The 24,154-nt window shown below is 44.9% G+C and overlaps 1 protein-coding gene across 2 annotated transcripts in view; it reads left to right on the forward strand.

Moving 5' to 3' along the window:
• The window catches only part of CEP85L (centrosomal protein 85 like), a 1,005,009-nt gene that overhangs the window by 784,261 nt on the left and 196,594 nt on the right, over positions 1–24,154 (forward strand). For both annotated transcript variants that reach the window (XM_069606618.1, XM_069606619.1), the window contains 2 exons: positions 6,070–6,222; positions 10,151–10,305. In XM_069606618.1, coding sequence (XP_069462719.1) covers positions 6,070–6,222; positions 10,151–10,305 — 308 coding nt within the window. The remainder of the gene's footprint in view (positions 1–6,069; positions 6,223–10,150; positions 10,306–24,154) is intronic.

The raw sequence follows: 24,154 nt of genomic DNA on the forward strand, positions 1-24,154 counted from the left end.
TAGTGCAGCCACCCAGTCCTCAGGAAGTATGGCGCCCACATCCCTTTCCCATTTGGCCTTCAAACCGGACAGTTCTTTCGTGGTGAAGGAAGTTATGGCATTATATAAGGTAGATGTGACTTTGTGTCTAACCATTTCTGGGAATGGGTTGCGTTCCAGCGGGGAGTAGTCTGGCATGTCTGTCATATCTGGGAGATGGACCTGTAGCGCATGTTTAAGTTGCACATAGTGGTACTGTTCATTAGGGGGAAGCGTAAAAGTGGTAGCTAAAACTTCGAATGGTATTATTTTGTTTTCTCTCACTACGTCCCCAATTTTCGTAATGCCTAGTTGGGACCAGGAGCGCCATTTAGGGAGTTTGTTCACTTCCGGGAGGTGTTTTATTCCACAGTGGTTGTGCTGGGGTTAGCTTTCCATCCCAGCCTAAGTATTTGAGTATCTGACCATATTAGAGTTATATGTGTCTGCATGGATGGGACTGCAGCCCGGTCTTTTTGGCAATAGAGGTATTTCATGATGGGTCTTTCTTGTGGGTTGGAATCCGGCATTCTATTGTGTGGTAGTGTGGTGTCCCCGTGTAGTTTATCATTTATTATTGCCATTTGACAGGCCCAGTAATAGGGTCGTGAGTGCCAGACGTGGGCGTCCCCCTTTCCATAGTAATTTCCTGAGTGTTTGATCTATTCTATGAAACTCACTGGGCGCAACAGGCAGTGGAGCATTTTGCAATATATAAAGAAAGTGGGGGAGAGCCATCATTTTGAAAAGTGCAGCGCGTCCTAATAGTGTAAGTGGTAAGGATATCTAATGTTGGACGTCATCTTTGAACCTTAACGTTATAGGGAGTAAGTTCTTGGGCACATAGTCTGTTAGTTTATGTGTAATTTGTATGCCTAAGTATCTAAATTGCTCCCTTTCAATGTGGTATGGGCATTCGTCTTGTACTGCGTTGTCTATCTGCCTCACTGGGAACAGTATGGATTTAGACCAGTTGACACGAAGGCCGCTGAACATGCCATATCTTTTTAGCAATTGCGTCAGGATAGGGCAAGAGTCACGTGGGTCCTGTAGGTATATTAGTAGGTCATCTGCGTATAAGGACACCTTGTCCTCCCAGTCTTCTGCCCACCTGAATCCACTCCATGTTTGTGTGGATCTTAGTAGGATTGCTAGAGGTTCGATCGCTAATACGAATAGCAAAGCTGACAGGGGGCAACCCTGTCTTGAGCCCTTACCCAGCCGGAAAGGATATGAGACATGCCAGTTTACCTTGGTTACCGCTTCAGGAAGGTGATATAGCAGCTTGACCCAGCTCATGAAGTACGGTCCTATGCCCATTCGTTGCACAATCGCCCATATTGCTTCCCAATAAACTCAGTCAAAAGCCTTTTCAAAGTCTATGGCCACCAAGGTCAGGGGGCTCTGCAGCCCAGGTAATTTTTCCAGTGCTGTATGTAATCTATATATATTCTGTCTAGTGGATCTCTCCGGCATGAACCCACACTGGTCTGGGTGTACCAGTGTGTGTATAACTTGCTGTAGCCGGTTGGCCAGTACCTTTGCAAGTATCTTGGCCGCGCAGTTTATTAGGGAGATAGGTCTGTAGGAGCTGCACTTGTCAGATGGTTTATCCGCTTTCGGTAAAACTATTATCGTGGCTTTCCTAAGGTCTGGGGTGAGGCAACCCTGTGAATGTGAGTGTTGAAAAAGGCATAGCAGGTGCGGGGAGATTACATTTGCGCTAATTTTCTTCCATATTTCGACTGGGAAGCCGTTTGGACCTGGGGTTGTCCCTGATTGGAGTTCTGATATTGCCTGGGTTATTTCTTCCTCAGTGATTTCTTGTTCTAATATGTTGTGCTGTTGCACACTTAAAGTAGGGAGAGTGATTTCGTCCAGTATGTCAGTCGATAGCGGTGAGGATGGTGCTCTGTACAGTTCTGTGTAGTACTTTGCAAACCCCTCCGCTATGTCCTGGTCTGTTACCAGTGGATCTGGTCCTTCCGTCATCAGTTTCCTGACTTGGGTAAGGCCCAACTCCCTACGTTCTAGCCATGCTAGTATTTTCCCGGCCTTGTCCCCTGTCTCGTATACCCTTGCTCGCATCGCTGCGTGTGCTTGTTTAGCGTTGTCTAAAGTTATGTGTTGCAGCTGTTTTTGCGCTAATTGTAGCGTACGGTGCGTCACGGGTTGGTCGTGGGTTATATGCTCAACTCCTGCATTCTGTACCTTTATTTCGGCTTCGCGTATTGCTTCTAGATGTTTCTTTTTGTGGGCTGAGGTCCAGGCTTTGATCTCACCTCTTAATACCGTCTTTAGAGCCTCCCATAGCGTTATCGGGCTGTCTACAGAGCCAATATTCAATTCAAAGTACGATTCAGTGACCTTTTGAATATGTTCTACCAGTTCTGGGAATCCTAGGTAGTAACCATTTAATCTCCAACTGGGTGGGGGGGATTGATCTGTTGGTCTTAATCGTTATTGTGAGTGGAGAGTGATCCGATATGCCTCTGGGGAGTAGGTGTGCCTCACATGCTTCATGTATATTGCTTAATGGTAGGAAAAAATAATCTAACCGGGACAGTGAGGCATGTGCTCCAGAATGATACGAGTATTCTCTTTCGTTTGGATGCAATGATCTCCATACGTCTTGCAGCCCCAGAGCATTAGTGAATGTGGCGAGTTTAGTGCGTGTTTCTGGGTTTCTGGACCTTACATGTGTTCTATCAATGTCTACATTCATTACTTCATTGAAGTCTCCCCCAATTAGTGGAAGATCTGCAGTGTTGGTAGCAAGTAGGGGCGTAATGTCATTGGTCAGAGAGGTTAGCAGATTGGGTGGTGCATATACAGCAGTCATGGATATAGTGCGTTCCCAGAGGCTTCCTGTTGTGTGTAGGAATCTGCCTCCCGTGTCATGTGTAACAGTAATGGGTATATATGGAAGTCTTTTGTGTACTAGGATTAATGCCCCTCGCGATCCCATCGTGAAACCGGCGTTTAATGCCAATCTATAGTTCGAGCGTTTAAATAGTGTGCACTTTATACCAGCGATATGCGTCACCGTTAGGAAAGCTATGTCTGGGGAGTTTCGGTTCAATGCCTGCAGGACCAGTCGCCTTTTGATGCTATTACCGAGCCTGTTTACATTCTATGTCATCAGCCGGATGGTTCTATTTCTATTCATGTTGGAGGTCCATGCCATTTGAGCTGTGTGACTATGGTGACGCTGTGTTGGGTATCTAGAGATGCTGCGTGATACAGCGGCCTGTTCAGGGATTGGTCGTGCGTGAGGTGGTTATCTGTCAAGACATATGTACTCCTGTGTTTTGCGTGGCTTATTAGTAAGGAAGCTGTTGCCATGCGTGTGTTTGAACTGGTGCGGTGCTTAACATTACAACTTTGATCCCCCCCACCCTATACTCCACCCAACTTGAAGCATCTGTCGCCCAAAATAACAAATTCAACCCACTGTCAAAAGGACAGTCAACTCATTAACTAATAACTATTACCTAATTTTCTTTTCTCTACTCGTTCTGCCACACCACCCAAATTGTTCACAATCCTCACGGAGCTCTGGATCGTAGGTGGTGGCCCTTACGTGCCCGCTGCTTACATCATGTTCCTTTGATGGATTTACGGCAAAGTACAGGGTTTCACAGTACCCTTGCATGAGTGTCTGGCGCGTGTCCTGGTGTAGTCTCGCTGGGTGTACATCAGTTGTCATACCTGGTTTAATGCGTCAATTTTCTATTTCTTGAGCCGGACCATTCGGTTCCGGTCGAGGGGGGAGCCGCCCTCTGTCTCCCGGGAGTCTGGGCCTGCCCCCAGGGTTCCGGGATCCTCGAGTCCCAGTTCCCGGCGATGTGTGTCTCGGCCCATTTCCAGGCCTCTTTTGGGTACGGAAAGTGCACCGTTCAAGTGATGTTCAAAGGATTGCCTGGCTTTTTGCACTTCCTGGGTGTAGTCCGGGAAGAACGCGATTTTGGAGCCATTGTATGTAGTCGGGCCTCCGGATCGGGCCATCTGCAGTATCGCGTCTGTGTCTCGGTAGTTCAATAGCTTTGCGATGACGGTCCTCGGAGGGGCCCCAGGTATTGGACGCCCTGATGGTACTCGGTGGGCTCTCTATTGAAAAGAAATTAGAGAAGGATTTCGGTGCCGCCAGGTCTGCCAGCAATTTCTCGAGAAAGAGTTCCATACTGGGACCTTCTGCTCCTTCTGGCAGTCCCAAAATGCAAATATTGTTACGGCGTGATCTGCCCTCTTCCCTCCTCCACTCGTGCCTCCAGAGATTTTAGACGTGTGATAGCTGCAGGTGGACCCCGCCAAGATCATCCTCCACATTCGAGACTCTCTGTTCTACTTCCCCTGTGCGAGAGGACAGCTTTTGGAGGTTGTGTCGGAGGAATGAGACCTCTGCTGAGATGCCGTCCATTTTTTTTCTCCATTGAGGAGCGAGAAGTAGCGATGGCGGCCATCACGTCCTTTTAATGTCAGGTCTCCAGCCTCAGGCGGGGAGGCAGTCGGTGGTTCCACCTCCATTGCAGTGGTGGGGGTGCTAGTTGCGTATTGGTCCATGGTGCTTTTCGTGGTACCCCGTTTTGTTTTATCTTTGCCCATGGTGCCCCCTGCTCGTCTCGCACGGTGGGGAAGCACCTTACAAGGCCGCGGTGCAGCAGGATGTGTCCGGGGCGCCAGAGCTTGTCTCACCCCTCGACCCAGTCATGCGCGTGTCTCCGGCACTGCGTAGGTCCAGCTGGCAATCTAGGGTCCCGCCGGGTCAGTGCACACTTGTGCTCCGCAGGTCCGCACGAAGGAGCTGGCTCTGGGTCCCTCCTCCCCTCCTTGTAGTGCTTCGTCCGCTCGTGTCTTTCTCAGTCGTTGTCCACGGCGGCCATTTTGGCAGGCATTTCCTTGCACCCAGGGGGCCTCCGGGTTTGTCGAAGTAGATGCTGAGCGGATTTCGTCAGGGAGTCAGGATTTCTTCCAGGCGTGCCATACCGCTTTAGGTCGGCTCGGGTGTCTTTCCATGCCGATTCGGTCCGTCCAAAGGATATTTAAACAGGATATCGCGGGCGGCCAGAGGGAGCTCACGGGACTCACGTCCTTGCTGCTCGCATGCTGGCCACACCCCGAGAGGAGTACTTCTTGACTAATATCTGGATCTCTGTACTACTGTATGTCTGGGTGGAATTCCTGGTTTTCATAATGATGTAACCATGCAGCATGATTCAAATTCTGCCATTCCTTGTAAATATGTCCCATGGTGAGAGCATGAGTGTACCAGTTTTCTTCCCTGTGGCATACGGTTGATATGAGGAGAATAGCGAAACATGCAGCTTTGGTTAGACTTGGTGTCCTTGATTGTTGCATCCAATTCCACTAATGCACGTAGATTAAGCTCTTGGAGACCTCCCAGTTTAAAGCTGTATTTAACCATAGCAATGCAATATAAGAGTATTCTAGACTGCTAGAAGACACTAGGTTTCAGTTAAGAGTCGACAAACCAGTACCTTTCCAAGGTATTGGGGTCAGTTTTATTTGGAAATGGAGCACATGGCAAACTGCTGCGCATAGACTAGTTGAGCTGTGACGGTCTCCACCAATTCTGCAAATACCATTGTTAGGTCTTAGGCTGTCTTGCAGAGGCCATTTCTCCAGTTATTGCGCCTGGGCTCCTCCCATCTTGCTGGGTCATTGTATTGGGTTTGGGTGGCTTTGTGGACAGAACCTTGAGGAAGAGACCATATTGCTTAAATAGGACCATTCTTCCCACAGGGCGCTCTCCCTGCATCCACACCCACCCATGCACCAACATTTCTCTGTGAGCCTACATTTGGAGCTCTGACTCTGAGCCCCTATACATGGACATGGGGGTGGGGGGGCTGGGGAGGATGACATTTTCAATAAATGCACTGATTCTGAGGTTCTAAACGTTGATATGGGTAAAGAATGGCCATTTGTAAGTGCATACAAATACTGAAAGTATTTTTACATTGTTTTTACATTGTACTGCGGTACTGTATCAGTCACAGTACACATATGCTTATGTTCTATTCTCATCAGATCAAAACCCGAGACAAATACATTAGCAGCCTGCGGAGGAAATGTCAAAAAGAAGCCGAGCAAAACCGAGAAAAGCAAAATCGGGTTGAAACACTGGAAAAATACCTTGCAGACCTTCCTTCGCTAGATGATGTGCAACGACAGGGCCAACAGGTAGGTGTTTTTCCCCTGTTGGTATGTTTTTTTTTCTTTGTTCTAAGAATTGTAGCAGCACACTTGTAATATGAAGCGGTTTCGTATAGTGCAACCTCTGCCATTTTTGCGGCCTCTAGGAACTAATATGTTCTGGGCTCAAGGGCAATGCACTCGTCTGAGAAACAAGACAACACAAAGCAGCATACCTGCTCCTGTGCGTAAAGGGCGGAGTCCGGCATGAAGCGTGATAAAAAGGAAATGGAATAGTTAATTTAATAATGGTGTCCAGTTAAGTAGCCGGATACTCTCAATCTCCTTATATACATATATGCTCCCAATGCCCCCATAATTCCCTCTTTCTCTCTAGCACCAACCATTGGGCTTCACATAGCTGGGAATCTGATGTTTTACTTTCCTGTATAGTGTTTTATTTTTTAACCTCATATGCTGTATCACATTTGGTACTTCAGGACAGAACTGCTTACATAATATTTCTCTAATCATTCATTGGCATGTTGGTCAACACATATCAGTTATTTGCTGGTCAGACATAATTTAGTCTGCTGTAGAGCTGAAATTTGTAAGTGTTGTCCTGTCCATCACTTGTCCTGCTTTGGTTCAAAATAAAATGTTTGTAACATTTGTACAAATTCAAGTCCCCTTTTATATGCACGCATCGCTTAACTACTGCACGCCTAGTCGCCCACATCAATTCAATCAATGGATTTCTGTATAGTTACCCTGCAACGAGACTGTCTCTGCTTTCTGTGTTGCCCTGTTTACAACACTGCTAGTAGAAGTGCCTGAAAAAGCTACTAAATAAATACAAACTATCATGTGCCCTCGTTATACACATATTTTACACTGGCCATCCCATAGCTTGGGACCAGGGCAGATAATCTGAGCCATCCACGGTGAAAAGAACAAGATGCTTTTAAGTGGATCCTAAGGAGCCACTGTGCATGTGTAATCTGGGATTTGTGGATCACGGATGGAAGGAAAGGATGGTGGCTAGTAAACCTTTATGAATCCCATGGCACAGCATTATAATGTTGTGTAATATTTGTACATCGCATCCTTGCCATTGTTCTACCCTCATCAGCTATGAAGAACATCAGAACATCAGAGTGGAAGGTTGACTAGTAGCATGCTAGTGAGTTAACAAGTCTCCAGTTTATTCTGGATGAGCATGTGATCTCCTATAGACTGGTGGTTTCGAGGTACAGAGTTCCATTGGATAGGAGGTTGTATGGACAACTTTGATTTTTAATAAATCTTTTATGAGAACCATAGGCCAAGTTAATTGAACCCAGGAGTTCAGCTATTGACAAAACCACTTGAGCCTTTTCTTTTTTACCATTGAAGTACAGGCAAATGAGGGCTACACAGAGCAGTTGTGTGTTTTGGACTGGAGGCAGCAAAACTGGCAGAAGGAAGACAGTGTTTGATTTAAAATCATACCGTTTAATGATAGCAAAGAAGACACAGGCACGCAGGTGTCCTTTGTACATGCTGGAGTATAATTGGGTATGGCACTCTTAGAAACCTAAGGGTGAGGCAAGAATACCTGCAAATGACTGGGTGTGGAAGGTATCGTTTCAAGTACCACATTGTTTGGTATCCTAAGATATCTAATGGGGCTGGACCATTAGGCTTCACACACCATACTAATGTTCCAGCCAAGAGAGCTGGCCACACCCTAGATAAACCTGATCGGCTGACTATATTCAAACCTCCAATTTTCTCTACCCTCTGTCTCATGCCATGTCATTGTCTCTCTTGTTCTCCCTATGTATTTTGTGGCTGCATAAATGTAGCAAAAGATCTTTCCAACCACCTAAAATGGTATAAATTGATACATCTGACCTACTCCCCCAACAATGTAGAGACTCTGCTTCTCCTCAACTAGTTTTCCGATCATTGTAACGTCTGTGCATTCTGATCTATCCCCTTACCAACCTATCACACCACCTGGAATTCTTGCCAGGCCTGCACTGTCTACACAGTAAGCGTTTCCACTGATCTTCTAGCTACAATGTACACCATCCTTTTTATTGCATTGATATGCTATAGCTGAATATGACAGACATTATGAATACCCTGATTTGAGCTATAACATGTTGTAATCCTTCTGCTCCTAAATAAATTGTTGCCAGTTTCCAAACAACTCTCAAACTGTTAACCCATCTAACAACTTCTAATTATCAGCAAGATCCTCAAATGTGACATCGCAAAGCAGTTTGTTCTTTATGGAGACAATCTTCTCTGTGACTCACATATCTGACCGCAGACATATCGAGCAATGCTAGACATTAGACCAAACCCTAATGCTTGAACGACTTTGACCACAGAAACCCCTTAATCTGACTAAGCTAGAACCGAGTAGGATATTGAGGGTCACCTTAGATTGGATAATGTATTTCCTGCCTGAACAAAGCCAACAGAATGTAATTGAAAACATGCTGCAATTGGCAAAGATAATCTCGTGTGTTCCAAAAAATATGCATTGTTCTGCTGCTTTTCAACATCTGCATGTGGCCTTTAGCTCAGTTCATTGCTCAGTACCAACTTTAGTTCCAAATATATGCTGAGAAAATACAAATTGATTACAAGATTAGAAGCCCACAATAAGGTCACCGAACACCCTTAACACATTCCTTTCCGGAAGAGGGAAACTCGCCTATTTCAGAACAAGGCCAAAACTAGGGTTTTCATAAGTGACATCAAAAGGTCTCTCACCCCTCTTAGTTGCCTCAGGCCATATGCGCCACCCTTCCTGGTAGTGAAATTAAATAACCTGGGCATTTGTTTCAGTCTTCAATTTTCCCAGGCAAATAAACAAGAGTGTCAAATGCTCAAATGCCAAGACCATGCTCGTAGGGAAGCTCCTGTAGTACTTGCAACCCATTCACAGGACTGCTCACACCAGAGCATCGGCTCTATCCCTCCTGGACCTCTGCAACATTGTCTGCAGAGCTACCCCTAAAAAGGAAGGGCAGATTCTCCAGATGTTATAGACCAAAGCTCTATTTAACTCAACCTCCTAAAACAAACCACACATCTCCTGTTCTTAGTTTGCAGAGACTAGCTACCTATTTCAGTTCAACCCTTCACACAGTCTCCGATTAAGAAATTCAAACATGTTAAGCCAGTGTGGATTTACAAAAAAATAAACATGAGTGTGGAATTACCCGAGTACTTGGATCTCAACCGCAGGAAAATGCCAAATCTAACAGTCTTTGAGTAGAGCCTGAAAACAACCCTCTTTATAGGCTTTCCCAATCTCCCACCAACCCTCCTCCCCCTTTAGTTATGGCTCCACCCTCCTCCAACTCAAAGTAGTAGTAAGTACCAATAATACTGCCATCATTAACGGAACATGCGCTCAAGTGAACAGCATTTCCTACGTAGGCACACTCAAGGGGGCCTATGCATGTTTTGAGCAACACAGTGACGGGGTTATGTGGTGCTTTAAAAAATGTATTCATTCTTTCTACCAATCTAGAACTCTGCTGTGACTTTTAATATCGCTCATATATATTTTATGGTGTCATATTATTCATTGCAATACCAAAAGGAGTACAGATGTTCTTCACTTGAAACAGTAAGTGCCTCAGAAGGTAGAAAAATTGCTGCTGTGTTTAGAAATACTTTCTTTAGGGCTTTGTTTGTAAAGCACAGTTGTCTGAGAGTTCATGCACCTGAGCTCTTTCTTTGTAGAATTGGCAAAAGACCATGGAGGTTGCAGCAGTTCTCTGTGAGCTTTTCCTTGTGTCCTTATGTGTCACTGACGCCAAACTAATTGAATGGAAACAACAATTATAATGGTAATGTGTATAGGGTGGTTTAACTAAAGAAAGAAATAGTTGATGATAGCATGTTGCTTTTACCAAGTTCACAGGAGTATTTATTTTTGTATTTGTAAACATACCGGTTTTCTCTCTAGTTGCAGTCTCTAGAAGAGAAAAACAAACAGCTACAAGAATCTGTCACCAACTTGGAAGCAGCACTTACACAGTCCAGAAATCAGTGCAAGGAGAAGGAGTCCCAACTGGAATGCCAGAAAAGCAGGGAAAAGGAATTGGTCACAACAGTACAGAGGTATGGATGTCTCTTTGCCAGAACTACAGCTTTAAGACCATAGCCAAAGTTAGTGGATTGCACCCAGTCAGAGCCTCTACCACACTTAGCTAATAAATGATAATTTCAGATTTAGTATTCTTATTATGATGGGGTGATTGGCTAGCAACGCCTTGTATCCTGGTCCGATACCCTTTAACCACACCTCTATCCTGCTCCTATTCATGCTCAACTCTCCTCCCATTTGAAGCTCTATGACTCGGCCCCAACGGCCAGTCTCCTCCTCCGTCATTCGACCAATTAAGCTAGTGTCAGTCACTGCATTTGCCGCCACGTCCGTTCCTTCTCCTACCCCCTCTATTGACTCACACAAAATCAGCTCTTGCTAACCTTAATCGCTCCATCTCCAATACTCTGGACATCCTTGCCCCTGCCATGCGGATCCGCATGAAGCCTGCCTCCAAGTGCAACTCCTGGTATAACTCTGACCTGGCCGCTCTGAAATACAAGTGCAGAGTTGCTGAGCGGAAGTGGCAGGCATCTTGCACATCCTCTGACAAACTGGCCTGCCGCCTGCTCCAAAGGCAATACCGACTCCATTCGCTCCAAGAAGAGGGCCCATGTCCATTCCTGCATCTCGGACGCCACCAATAGCACGGCAGAAATTTTCAAAATCTGTAAGGAACTTGCCAATCCTACTGCAGTTTCCATGTCTCACCGCACTCCCACCGTACTGGCCTCCCACTTCACCACAAAAACTCAGGACATCCTGTCCCCTCTCTCCTCTTATCCCCTCCAAACCCCCCCTGGCCACCCATTCACAGTCCCCTTTACTCTCCTTTTTCTCTCCCATCTTACTGGATGAGGTCTCTAAAGTAGTCTGCTCTATGAATGTCTCCTCCATGCAGGTCAGGACAACATCTCCTCTCTCCCCCCTGCCTTGGCTGATTTCTGTAATGACTCTTTTGCCACAAGCTCTTTTCCACTACCCCTCAAGCACTCCCAAGTGCACCCCCTACTAAAGAAGCCTTCTGCTGACCCTTCCTGCTGGCTATCGCCCTATGTACATCACCTCTTTCTTTGGCAAATTCTTGGAGAGGCATTCTCCCTTTCCTCACCTTTCCCTAGAAGCTCAATGTCTACAGAGCTCTGGTGCTCTTTAGGCTGGACTACTACAACAGCCTCTTCCTCAATCTGCCTCTTTCCTCTTTGCCCCCTCCAACTAATCCAGAATAGGACTGCAAGATTTATCCTTGGCCTCAAGCCCAGGGATCACATCTTTTCTGCCCTAATATATCTCCGCTGGCTCCCGGTGGCTGCAAGGATCTAATTCAAGACCCTCTGCATCCACAAGATTTTCTGGATCCTGGGTCCCTGCTTCATCCAACTCTCTTCCTAAATACCCCCCGGCTAGAGCACTTCAGTCCTCTAGCTCCAACTCTCCGCAGATCCGTCATTTCTCTGCAGAGAGTGGGGGGGGGGGGGGGTTTCTCTATCTTTGGTAGAAGCCTCCCTCTGGAACAGCCTCCCTGCCTCTCTGACCTGACCTTAAGTTCTGGTAGCAGCTCAAGACCCTGCTCTTCTCTTCTTCCTTCCCTTTCGACTTCCCGTGGAAATCCCCCTGTATGCTGCGACTCGATTGGCGGCCTGATCCCTTATAGTCTTACAGGACACCAGGCCCCCCTTGTGCAGTCTACTGCAGCACCCGCCCGACCTAGCACGGCCTTCCGGGTCCCCTCCCTGTCCAACTTGTTGACTAGCACCCCCATGAGTCCAGCCCACCCCCTTCCCCACACTAGTGGGTGTTTCCCGTCATCCCCAGGCACTTGCCCTCTGTCTCCCCATAGCATGTGCCCTCCTTGGCTCCTCTTAGAACTTGCCCCCTAGGTTCCCCATAGCACTTGCCTAGCCCTTCTTGACTCCCCCTCTGCACTTCGTGTTGCTGCACTTGCATGATCCGAATGTCACAAGGCCTAGTAGGACCGTTATTACTTGTTGTTCCCACTTTTCTCCCCTTTCCTCCCACCCGTTCTGTCTTGTGGCGCATGGATATGCATTGTTTATAGTCGCCATATAAATATGCAATTAATACAAATAAATAAATAAAAGACTCAGCCCCGAAGCCTTTAGAACAATGTGTACACCTAATTTTTCCAACCGACCACTTGCACCATTACCACAATCTTCTCACTTGAACATATGATATGATTGATTATTTAAAACGCTCTTAATACCCAGAGGTTTCTAAGCACGGACCCGGGGATCGAACCTGTGTTGCTCTGTGTCGTCTTGCTTCCAAAGCGAGCACATTGCCACTGAGGTATCCTCCCGAGACTTAATATCCTAAGAGTTGATGCTCCTAATTTCTCAATATATATTGTTTATTTAAGCACAGCTGACATGTGTTTCAACCTTTCACAGGTTTTCTTCGGGGCTGCATAATATCAAAAATACATTTGTATCCATAATATTGCATCTTGAACAATGCACCAATTATCCATTGAAAAACAATTGGGACAATTGTATTGGAAGCAAGTACCAGGGGAGAAAAACCAGAAGAGGGGACAGGGGAAAAATGAGGGAAGACAGAAACAAAAAACATGAACCTCATTAGTTCAAGAATTTTCCTACATTCCAATATTAGATTTCTACTCGACCCTTTAACCAGTGTCGTCTCATAAATGTCCTCCAGAAACCATTTAAGATAAACCCGACACTGTCTACATTCAATAAATTCGACCTGATCTGTTCCAATATTCACCACTCCAATAAAGTGGCCTATCTAATTATTTCTATACTCTGTGTACTTTCACTAATCAACCTTCAACACTAACGTCTTCTCATCTCACCACCATCACCAATGTGTGCGTGTGTGGTACAAGCTAAATGAATCCTTTATCACATGCCAAAAATGATACATTTGGAGGTTAGATAATATATAATTACCTAATTATTCTTGTTCCTCTTATTCAAATCAATTATTTATAAGTTTCTTGATTTGTTCATGTTTCATTCCAATGTAATTTGGGATAGCATTGATAGACATTAGGAGCTGTGCAATTTACCTCCTGATTTAAATATATTATAAGATGTGCCATTTACAAATAATGTTTCAATATCAGACACCACATACCTCATGTTAAGAGATGTTATTTTAATTCCAGATTTATTTTAATATCCACCTTTGCCTTTCACAAGCTTTGCGCAAAATTCTTGTTTTAGTCGGTCAGTTTGACATGCCCACATTTATCTGAAGCGGGTGGGGGGCATTAGAATAATAGCTCTAGTCTCTAAATCCTAGTTCTCATATTAGCCTCCAATTCCATATATAGTGTATCCCCTCAACTAAATATATTTATATTTCTTCATACGCGCATGGTGATTTTAACAGGAAACCTCTTGCGGTTCCATCAGTGGCGTTCCACGTGGCCTTTTCCAGCAGCCATCTTGAAAAAAACCTGTGTTTTTTATGTGCACAATGCATGATGTCACACATTGTTTCATGTGCATCACATGTTAATATCCATAATTCAATCCTTGCCGGCGTTGGATGCTCAATTCTCCAAAGGAGATTATGCATATAGTTCCATGAAACAAAGTTAACTTATAGTGAATGCCCATGTAAGAGGCTCATAGTTCATCCCTTTACTACGTCAGTCGCATTATAAAAACCTATTTGGTTTAGTTTTTTAATGTTGCGATGATTCTGAAATTGCAGCTGTCTTTGTCGTGGTGTATTACATGCCACACGGAAGTCCAGGATCTCCTTCCCCCACAATGAATGTGGCGCCCAATAAAAAACACTTTGATTTATATACTTCAGATCCTTTTTTTTGTTTTATTATAAGGCCTCCAACCCGTCTCACACACAACCCCAACTAATACTTAGTGTCACAATGGACTAAGAACTATGCCTGTATGTATTAATAAGATATTTATTAATATATTTATTAAAATCAAATTAGAATCAACAGAGTAAATCAGCCACCAATGGTGTGGCAACACAAAACGCTATGACTTCTGTAAAGTGCCAGGTTGAGATCTACTGTCACAAATGCTTCCTTTTAAATTACCAGACAGAAGAACAATTCACCACACAATGATAGCACAATGGTTAAGCGCTCCCCCAGCGACCCTCACCCCCAAACCTCAATTGTGCTTGATTCCTTTGAATGGAAGGCAGTGGGAGGGAGCAGGATTTGCAAGGGGAAAATAGTTTTTTGTGTTACTCACAGAAACAATATGGGAGACAGAAAGGACAGGGGAAAATTTGTTTGGCACAGCACAATGGGAAAAATGTTTTTTTTAAATTATCACAATTCCTATGAGGAAGAATAGTATGCACGGGAATTCATTCAGCTTATACTTGGAAAGACAGACAAGGCTTTTAGAGAATACTAGTCTGCACACAAGAAGAAAATCAGATTTTGGAAGACGTAATCGCAACAACATTAAAGAGGAGACCGGAATGCTAGTGGAAAATGTGTTTCGCCACACCAGACAATAACACACAGGGCTTTAGGTCTATGATCAGAACAGAATGGGAAAACCAATTTTGGGATGTTTGCACAATTTCAATGGGGAAACAAAATGCAAATTGGAATCGTTTTTACCTTAAACTGGGGAAATAGGAGCAGAATGGGAAAATGGGAGGGAACAATTTTGCTTTGCACCTTACAATGGGACACACAGGGAAACGGGGCTTTTGAAGTCGCTTCTTTTGGCTTTATTTTAGGACTATACCGGCTCACAAAACACTGGGAAAAGATTGTTGGTTTCAAATTCCAACAATACAGATCCTGGGGAATTAATTGATTTACTTTGATAGACTAAGGATCTACACAGGCAGATGGGGATTTCTCAATGAGGATTTAGCTAAGACAACGCTACAAGAATACAGGGCCTACACACTCTAGCTTTTGAGGTTTAGTTCTACTTACAGCAGAGGTTTGGACTGAACATCGGGGAGCGTCTGTCAGAATCCGTGATACCACACCGTTCCACCTCCTCACCTGATTCTTCCTTCAAGACGTCCAGTACCTTTTTCTTTCGGGTTCCTTTAATTTCCTTCTTCTTTTTCTCGTGCAAATAAGGTCAAGCTCCCTCGGAGACCACCCTGACCTGTAAATAAACAGAATCAGGGGGAACCCCAAGGAGCAAGCCCCAAAAAAATGTCCAGGGAAAAAGCCGATGTGGCAGAAAATCCCTGATGAGGTGACAGTTCAGCGTGGACCGTTGAGGTGATGTCCTTGATGGTAGAAATATTCAGGAACCAGGAGAAAAGGAAAAGTCTCTCTTCTCTGCTGTGTAGATCTTCCAAGGATCACCCTTGATACTGAGTGGCAAGAACAAGGTCTCCGGTCCTTTGTCAGGATTGAACACAGTCGTCCAAGCAACGTCCGATAGAACTTGCAGCAACAATACGGCGTCCAAAATATCTCAGTAAGTGAAAGCGGAAAGAATAAACGTGGACTGAGGAAAGTAAGGTAAGTATGAAAAAATGCTAAAATAGAAAAAATGAAGATCGGAAAATCCAAACCAACAAGCGAAAGGTGCAAGCAGTGCGGTTTCCGGAAGAGGATGCCGAAACAGAAGAAACCGGAGCAAGAAAAAACCCAGGTAAGAACACTAACAGAAAGATGTACAGGTGAAACACCTAGATAAATGTGATAATCGAAGGATATAGAAAAGTACAGCTACCAGAACTAGAACGTCCAGAGAGGAGACAGAAGCGGGAGGCGATTAAACCCGGAAGTAACGAAGAGTCATTACTTCGCAGGGAAACGAAGGCTGAAAGACACAAGGGATGCACGGGAAGATTGGATAGGACAGAAAGAAACATGGACAAGGAATAAAGAAATAAAGCTAACAGGGAGAGTAGCGGACAAAAATGTAGGCAAGGAAAAAATGAGAGCGCACAAAACGCTAGTACGAGCAAGGCTCACAAGCAGCAAGGGTCATTAGACGGATACAACGCGAAGCGTATCTGGAAGTAACCGCCTATAAACATGCGGCGTCCATCTTAGGTGTACACTAGACCGCTGCACCCGGTTACTGCGCACAATTCCTCCCAGTCTCCACTGATGCCAACACTTCCAGGGCCGAAGCGTGACAGTATGTCGCCTTCTTAAGCCAGCACCACCCGGCTTAGCGGGGTACAAGGCATTGAAACGCCAGAGAAGGTGGGGAGAGTGAATGTTGCGGACTGGTTCCCATGTCCTCTCGGAAGACACATAGCCCTTCCAATGTACAAGGTATTGGATGCCACCTCTTCTATAACTTGAATCTACCAACCTGTCCACCTCATATTCATCAGGTTCTTGAACACCTGGTTGCCTTACTGAAGGTAGTGTTCTTCTAAAATGATCCTTGACATAGATCTTGAGAATAGAAGTATGGAAAACAGGGTGAACCCTCTTAAGAGACTGGGTAGTTTCAATTTGAAGGCCATGGGTTAACCCTGGAGACCACCGAAAATGGCCCAATGTATCTGGGAGAGAACTTTCCCCTGCAAACCCAACGGTGCAAAAATGTGGTCAACAACCACACCAAAGCACCAGGCGTCCAGTCAGGATTGGGTCTACAAAACTGATCAGCCTGACCCTTCTAGGATCAGTGACTATCCTCAAGGGATTTCAGGGCATCCTTGTGAACCTGTCTGAGGGAGGTTAATGTGTTGTCCACTGAAGTAGAGTTGGTGGTAGAGGGTAAGTGTTGAGGATTGAACCCATAGGTCCAGAAAAAGACTCATGTTAATGGCGGTATGTTTGGCATTGTTATATGAGAATTCCACTATGGGAAGGTAGGCAGCCCAATCATCCTGCTCTATATTATAAAAACAGCGAAGGTACTGCTCCAGTGTGACATTCAATCGATCAATTTGGCCATTTGTCTGAGGGTGGTATCCCGATGAAGGAGCCCGATGTATGCCCATCTGCTCGAAAAGAGAAGCCCAGAACTTGGAGGTGAACTGTACCCCTCGGTCAGATGTAATGGTCTGAAGTAACCCATGCAATCTAACCACATCCCTGAGAAAAATCCTGGCTGTCTCTGGTGCTGAGGGAATTCCAGTTAAAGCAAAGAAATGTGCTAATTTACTGTAGGTATCCACTGTCACCATTATGGTAGTATGGTGATTGGAAACAGGTAAGTTCACAATGAAATCCATCAATATAAGTTCCCAAGGTCTAGATGGTAGTTCGTTCTGTTGAAGTAGTCCTAGTGGTCTTTGCCTGGATACTTTGCTCGAAGCACAAATGGGACAAGACTTGACATACAGCTTGGCATCCTTATTCATATGAGGCCACCAGAAATGTCTGGAGAGCAATTCCACAGTAGCATTCTGTCCTTTGTGACCGGACATAGGATGCCTTGGCACCATTGTAGTGCCTGAGCTTGTAATGCAGGAGATGGCAAAAGGAGCGCTCCCTCATGGACCATTAATCCATTCCCAAGAGAAATCAAATTCTTGGGAAATACTTCCTTTTTCATTCTCTCTGTGTCTTTGAGTACATCCGAACGGAATGGATACACAGCATCCAGAAACCTAGTATTAGGTAAGAATGGTTCGTTGTCAGTATACTTGCCAGAGCAATCACCTAGACTCCTGGATAGAGTCTGGCACAAAAATGTTTGAACCGGGAACATAAGTGATATTGAAATCAAAATGCAAGAAATAGTATGCCCATCTAGCATGGCGAGAGTTCTTGCACTCCATCTGTTGGAGAACCCAGAGATTGCGGTAGTCAGTTCTGACCAGAAAGGCATGAGCAGCACCTTGTAGAAGATGTCCCCATTCCTTGCAAGTTTGGCGAATGGCTAAAAGTTCTCTTTCAAGAACAGAATTATTCCTTTCACTGGTGGTTAGAGTGCCTGAGTAATAAGCAATTGGATGCTTAATTCCTTCCTTCTCTTGCATTAGCAAGGCACCAATGGCGCCACCTGAAGCATCTACCTCTAGAATGAAGGGCTGTGTCTGATCAGGCTGTATAAGTATAGGAGCTGTGGTAAACAACCGTTTCAATCTTTGGAAGGCTTCTTGTGCGGAAGTGGAGTACAAGAACGGAATACCCTTCTTAAGTAAGGAGGTTATAGGCAGGATAACTTGTGAGAAATTAGAGATGAACGTCTATAGAAATTTGCCAGTCCCAAAAACCTCTGAACCTCCTTCACCGTTGTAGGTTCCTTCCATTCTAAGATAGCCTTGACCGTTTCCGGATCCATTTGGACACCTTTGGATGTTAATGATTCCTAAGTAGGAGACATGAGTTGCCTCAAATATACATTTATCTGGTTTGGCATACAATTGGTTGGCTTGCAACCTGCCCAACACCTCTTTAACCTGTTTGCAATGTTCTTCAAGGGTAGTGGAGAATATCAAGATATCATCCAAGTACACAACCATGGACAAGAATAAGAGGTCAGCGAATATCTTATCCACAAACCTTTGAAAGATGGCAGGGGCGTTCGCAAGCCCGAAAGGCATGACCCTGTAGTCATAGAGACCTTATGGCGTTCGAAAGGCGGTCTTCCATTCATCGCCCTTCTTGATTCGCTGTAAGTGGTAGGCTCCACGTAGGTCTAACTTAGTAAAGTATCGAGAACCACGAACCGCTTCAAGAATGTCCCTAATGAGTGGCATAGGGTATCGATCTCTGATGGTCAAGGAATTGAGACCTCTGTAATCTATGCAAGGTCTTAGTTCGGAAGACCCTTTTTTGGAGACTAAGAACAAGGATGCACCTCCTGGGGATTTAGACACTTGAATAAGTCCATTATGTAGATTGGCATCCAGATACTCCTTGAGGGCCTGCTTTTCTGGAACTGAGAGAGGAAACATCCGTCCAAACGGAATTTGAGCACCTTCTTGGAGTTCGATACCGCAGTCTTCAAGTCTATGTGGAGGAAACAACCGAGGGAGTCTATCCTCAAACACCTCCTGGTATTCCTGATATTGCCTGGGTACTAAAGACACAGATACCTTGATAGGTGTGATTTGTTCACTTGTCTGAGACACCTTCTCAGAGTCAGTGAGACAAAACGGTGTACAGTAGGTAGATGCAAAAGAAAGGGTGTTGGATTTCCAATCTATTTTAGGATTATGACGTCTCAACCATGGTATTCCAAGTATGACTGGGAAGTGGGCAGCTCTAATTAGGTCAAGCGTTAAATGTTCAGTATGACTGCCCAACGTCGCCTGAATAGGGAGAGTCTCCATAATTATAGGTCCTGATAAGGGAGTACCATCCACCCCTTCCACAGGAATAGGCTTCTTTTTCTCTGAGTGATATCAGGTTGTTTTTGACCCAGGTAACATCCATAAAGTTTCCTGCGGCTCCACAGTCCAACATGGCATGTGTCTTGAGGCTCTGATGAGGGGAAATCTTCACCTGTATAGCGAACACCATTAGACGATTGTCTTCCTCTTCTACTGATTTGGTGTGGTCAGAGTTTGATGCACAACTCCCCGATACCTCCCCTGCATAGGTTCGGGGTTGCTCGTTTCCCTGACGCTTAAGAAGAATTTCTGGACATGTACTCAATTGGTGTTTAGCTGAACCACAGTAGGCACAGACCTTTTTCTCTTCGCCTTCTTCTTTCCTCGGAGGACAACAGTCCTCTCGTAGCTCCTATCTGCATAGGTTCTTCAGTGAATACATGATCTCTTGGGTTGGGTAAGAAGGTTGGTAACGGGGAGTAGTTTCTTCCTCTTCGTTCCTTCTTCCTTTCATTGTAGCGAAAGTCGATCTGTAGTGCCGCTGTAGCAAGTTCCTGAAACGTGCTGGGTCTGGGCATTCTTGCCAACTCATCTTTAATCTCATGTAATCCTCTGCGAAACAGCGTCTGTTGTGCCGAATCGGGCCATCCTGATTGTGCAGAGTGATGTAATTGTGAGACATAGGTCTGTACATCCTGTGTTCCTTGTCTGATGTCTACCATTGCCTCATATGAAGAGAATTGCACCTCAGGGCAGTCAAAACGGCTCTTGAAGTTTTGAACAAACTGTTACTAATTAGACATTGATGGATCAGCATTAGTGACCAAAGGGGTTGCCTAAGCAAGTGCGTTCCCTATTAGATTGGCAATCGCAACGCCCACCTTGGATCTATCTGTTTCGTAGGTCTTAGGGCGGAAGGAAAAATATACTTGACAGGCATCCAGAAATTCCTTAAGGTTCTTTGGGTTGCCGTCATACTTTCCAAAGGGGAATGGAAGAGCAGGAAGATCGCCTCGAGTGTCTTCTCGAAGAGCAACTTGTTGGCTCAGAACAGTGTTTTGATCTTTAAGAGTCTGTACCTCCAAACGAAGCCCCTGAATGGCATTAGCTAATTCCTGGTATTGTTCCAGGGAAGCCATGGTTGTAATTGGGCGTTGTATACTGTCAGAGTCTGTGATACCACCCCGTTCCACCTCCTCACCTGATTCTTCCTTCAAGACATCAGTACCTTTTTTCTTTCGGGTTCCTTTAATTTCCTCCTTTTTCTCGTGCAAATAAGGGCGAGCTCCTTGGGGGCCCCCTGACCTGTAAATAAACAGGATCAGGGGGAACCCCAAGGAGCAAGCACCAAAAATGTCCAGGGAAAAAGCCGATGAGGCAGAAAAAACACTGATGAGGTGACAGTTCAGTGTGGATCGTCGAGGTGATGTCCTTGATAGTAGAAATATTCAGGAACCCGGAGAAAAGGAAAAGTCTCTCTTCTCTGCTGCATAGATCATCCAAGGATCACCCTTGAATACCCTGTGGCAAGAACAAGGTCTCCGGTCCTTTGTCAGGATTGAACACAGTCGTCCAACCAACTTCCGATAGAACTTGCAGCAACAGGACGGCTTCGAAAATATCTCAGTAAGTGAAAGCGGAAAGAATAAACGTAGACTGAGGAAAGGAAGGTAAGTATGAAAAAATGCTAAAATAGAAAAAATGAAGATTGGAAAATCAGAACCCACAAGGTAAAGGTGCGAGCAGTGTGGTTTCCGGAAGAGGATGCAGAAACCGAAGAAACAGGAGCAAGAAAAAACCCAGGTAAGAATACTAACAGAGAAAGATGTACAGGTGAAACACCTAGATAAATGTGATAATCGAAGGATATAGAAAAGTACAGCTACCAGAACTAGAACGTCCAGAGAGGGGACAGAAGCGGGAGGCGATTAAACCCGGAAGTAACAAAGAGTCGTTACTTCGCAGGGAAACGAAGGCTGAAAGACACAAGGGAAGCACAGGAAGAATAGATAGGACAGAAAGAAACGCTGACAAGGAATAAAGAAATAAAGCTAACAGGGAGAGTAGCGGACAAAAATGTAGGCAAGGAAAGAATGAGGGAGCACAAAACGCTACTACGAGCAAGGCGCACAAGCAGCGAAGGTCCTTAGACGGATACAACATGAAGCGTATCCGGAAGTAACCGCCTATAAACATGCGGCAGCCGTCTTAGGTGTACACTAGACCGCTGCAGCCGGTTAGTGCGCACAATTCCTCCCAGTCTCCACTGATGCCAGCGCTTCCAGGGCCAAAGTGCGACAGCGTCAGGACACTGCTGGGGCAGCAAAAGGGGGCCAGTCAAGGTCTCTGCTGAGTCCTCCTAAGGGTCCCAAGTCAGCTTCTAATCTCCTTGCACCTCTGCAAGATGGAGACCTCTCACTCCTGGGATGTTTCTCCAGATTACAACAGCAGATCACCTTGTGGGATTAGTGGGAAAAGTCCTGCTCTGAGGCAGACAGACTTTGTTATAGTGCAAATTACATCACTTACTTGTCATAGTTCCCGCTGAAGGGATTGGTTAATGCTCCAGTACCCCACCCCACCTGTGTGCTGATTGGTCCAGAAAATGTTGGAGTGCTTTGGGACATCAGGAGAGAACACTTCATCATCTCACTTGACAGGTGGGCTTGGTCCGGTTTATGCACTTAAAATCTCACTACCTTTGCAAATACCCTTAACTTCCACATTTTGACAGATATGAATGCATTTTTGAAAAATACATTTTGCTGCGAGTGCAATGGCATTACTCGGGTGTCTGTATGCCATTCCTGTGCAGAGCTACAGTTTTTCTTCATTTACTCAGGACTCATATATGGCCCTTTATGGGTGCCACACTGATCATATTTTACATGCTTTATCAATTTTCCGCATCACTAGCAAACACCATAAGACCCCAATCAAATTTTCCTGAATAACTTTAGTTGTGTTTACAGCACATAAATCGTTTTGGGATGACCAAAAAGGGTTAACTGTTACCTTTCCAGAAATCCCACAACGAGTATTGTGCGATAAGTATTGTCAATTGTACACTATAAATACATTTCTCCTCTTTTGAAACAGTGGGCAGTCAAACCACTCCTTGGCTCTGGCCCCCCACCCTTGCTCTCCTAGTTTCAATTTCCTGTTCATGCCTGTGACGTCAAGAGAGAGGTTTCTGTGTTCATACTAGCTCAGCCCTTCAAGAGCTAAAGAGCACTCAGGCACTTTTCATTGCGGCTTGTTTGACCCGCAGGCCATTAAGGCTAGGGAACAGACCTGTCTTTATCTTGTCCACCCCGTGGATTTGATCTCTAAAGTATCTTTTAGTTGTATTTTTAAGGAAGGCACAGAGGTTTGAAATTGCAGGCCCAGATCTCCAGGACAACCCGGACCCTAGAATGCAGTTTCACATCTTGACCAAAGAGAAAAAAAACAAATGGCAAGCAGCACAGGGCCTTTCAAACTCAGACGTACATTGCCTTTTAACTTCACATTTCACTTAACCCCTTAAGTGCCAAGGGCGAGGTATCTCGTCCCTGGGATTACCTCCCTGTTGCCAAGGACGAGATACCTCGCCCTTGGCACTTAAGGGGTTAATGAAACAGAAAGGCATTGAATGGCGAAATACCAAAAAAAACAAAAAAGGCCTTGCCAGGGGTTTGGGGGGGACCCATGGCAGTTAATGAACTCTTGGAAGGCACACAATTGTACATGTGTAAGTGTCATTACAAAGTTATCCCCTGCATACCGTGGTTAAATGAGGGCATCATAATCACATTTTTAGTGGCTTTGGTGAACATTTTGTCACTTTGGAGGAAACGCGAAAGGACTTTTTCCTTAGTTCACACATGAGAGAAACATAATTTTACTGCATCTGCTTGAAACATAATCTTGGCATTTTCCAATGAGAATACTGTGACAGTGTTTCTGTGCACTGTGGTTTCATGGAATATCAGTCCAGCTCTTCATAGATTTGTCAAACTATCCTTGCCATGTGTCTTCTGCTTCCTTCATGCAAGAGCACGCCTCTTTCCATTTTTTGCAATTAAGCACATTTCCTTACCTTTTGATTTCAATGTACAGTGCCTTCTGTTCCACATTATTTCAGGACAGGCCAATTTCAGTTTTACTTGGGGGCATGTCCACCCCCCCATGACTCTAGCCTCTTTATTTCTCGCATCCACAGGCTATTTCACCCCACATCTTCAAGAGTTCTATTTCAAACATATTAATCTTTTCTTTAGTTTATTTATTTTTTAAATATTGTAAAAGCAGGAGATCCTATTTGCATTATCTTTACCATTATATAAGGCAAACGTTAGTGTTGCCCTTCCCAACATTTAACATTGATAACCTTCTGATGTATATGTGTGTGGTGATGTAGGTGAAAGTCGCCATCGCATTCTATTCTTATTCTTTCCATCTCTAATATCCATTCTGCAATACAATAGTCATAAAACAATCTTGGTAAGTAGGGTTTTTTTCCAGCTGTTTCCATCGATAGCAATGAGTGCATTGTTAGAGAATTTAGGAGATATAGGCTTGGATGAATAACCAGCCAAACTTTTCTAGTAATACCAACCGATCCACCAATAGGTGAATATATGGGCCAAAAGACCTAAGGCACGGACATGC

Source organism: Ambystoma mexicanum, chromosome 4p, assembly GCF_040938575.1.
Source record: "Ambystoma mexicanum isolate Mex_15411 chromosome 4p, UKY_AmexF1_1, whole genome shotgun sequence".
Taxonomy (NCBI): domain Eukaryota; kingdom Metazoa; phylum Chordata; class Amphibia; order Caudata; family Ambystomatidae; genus Ambystoma; species Ambystoma mexicanum.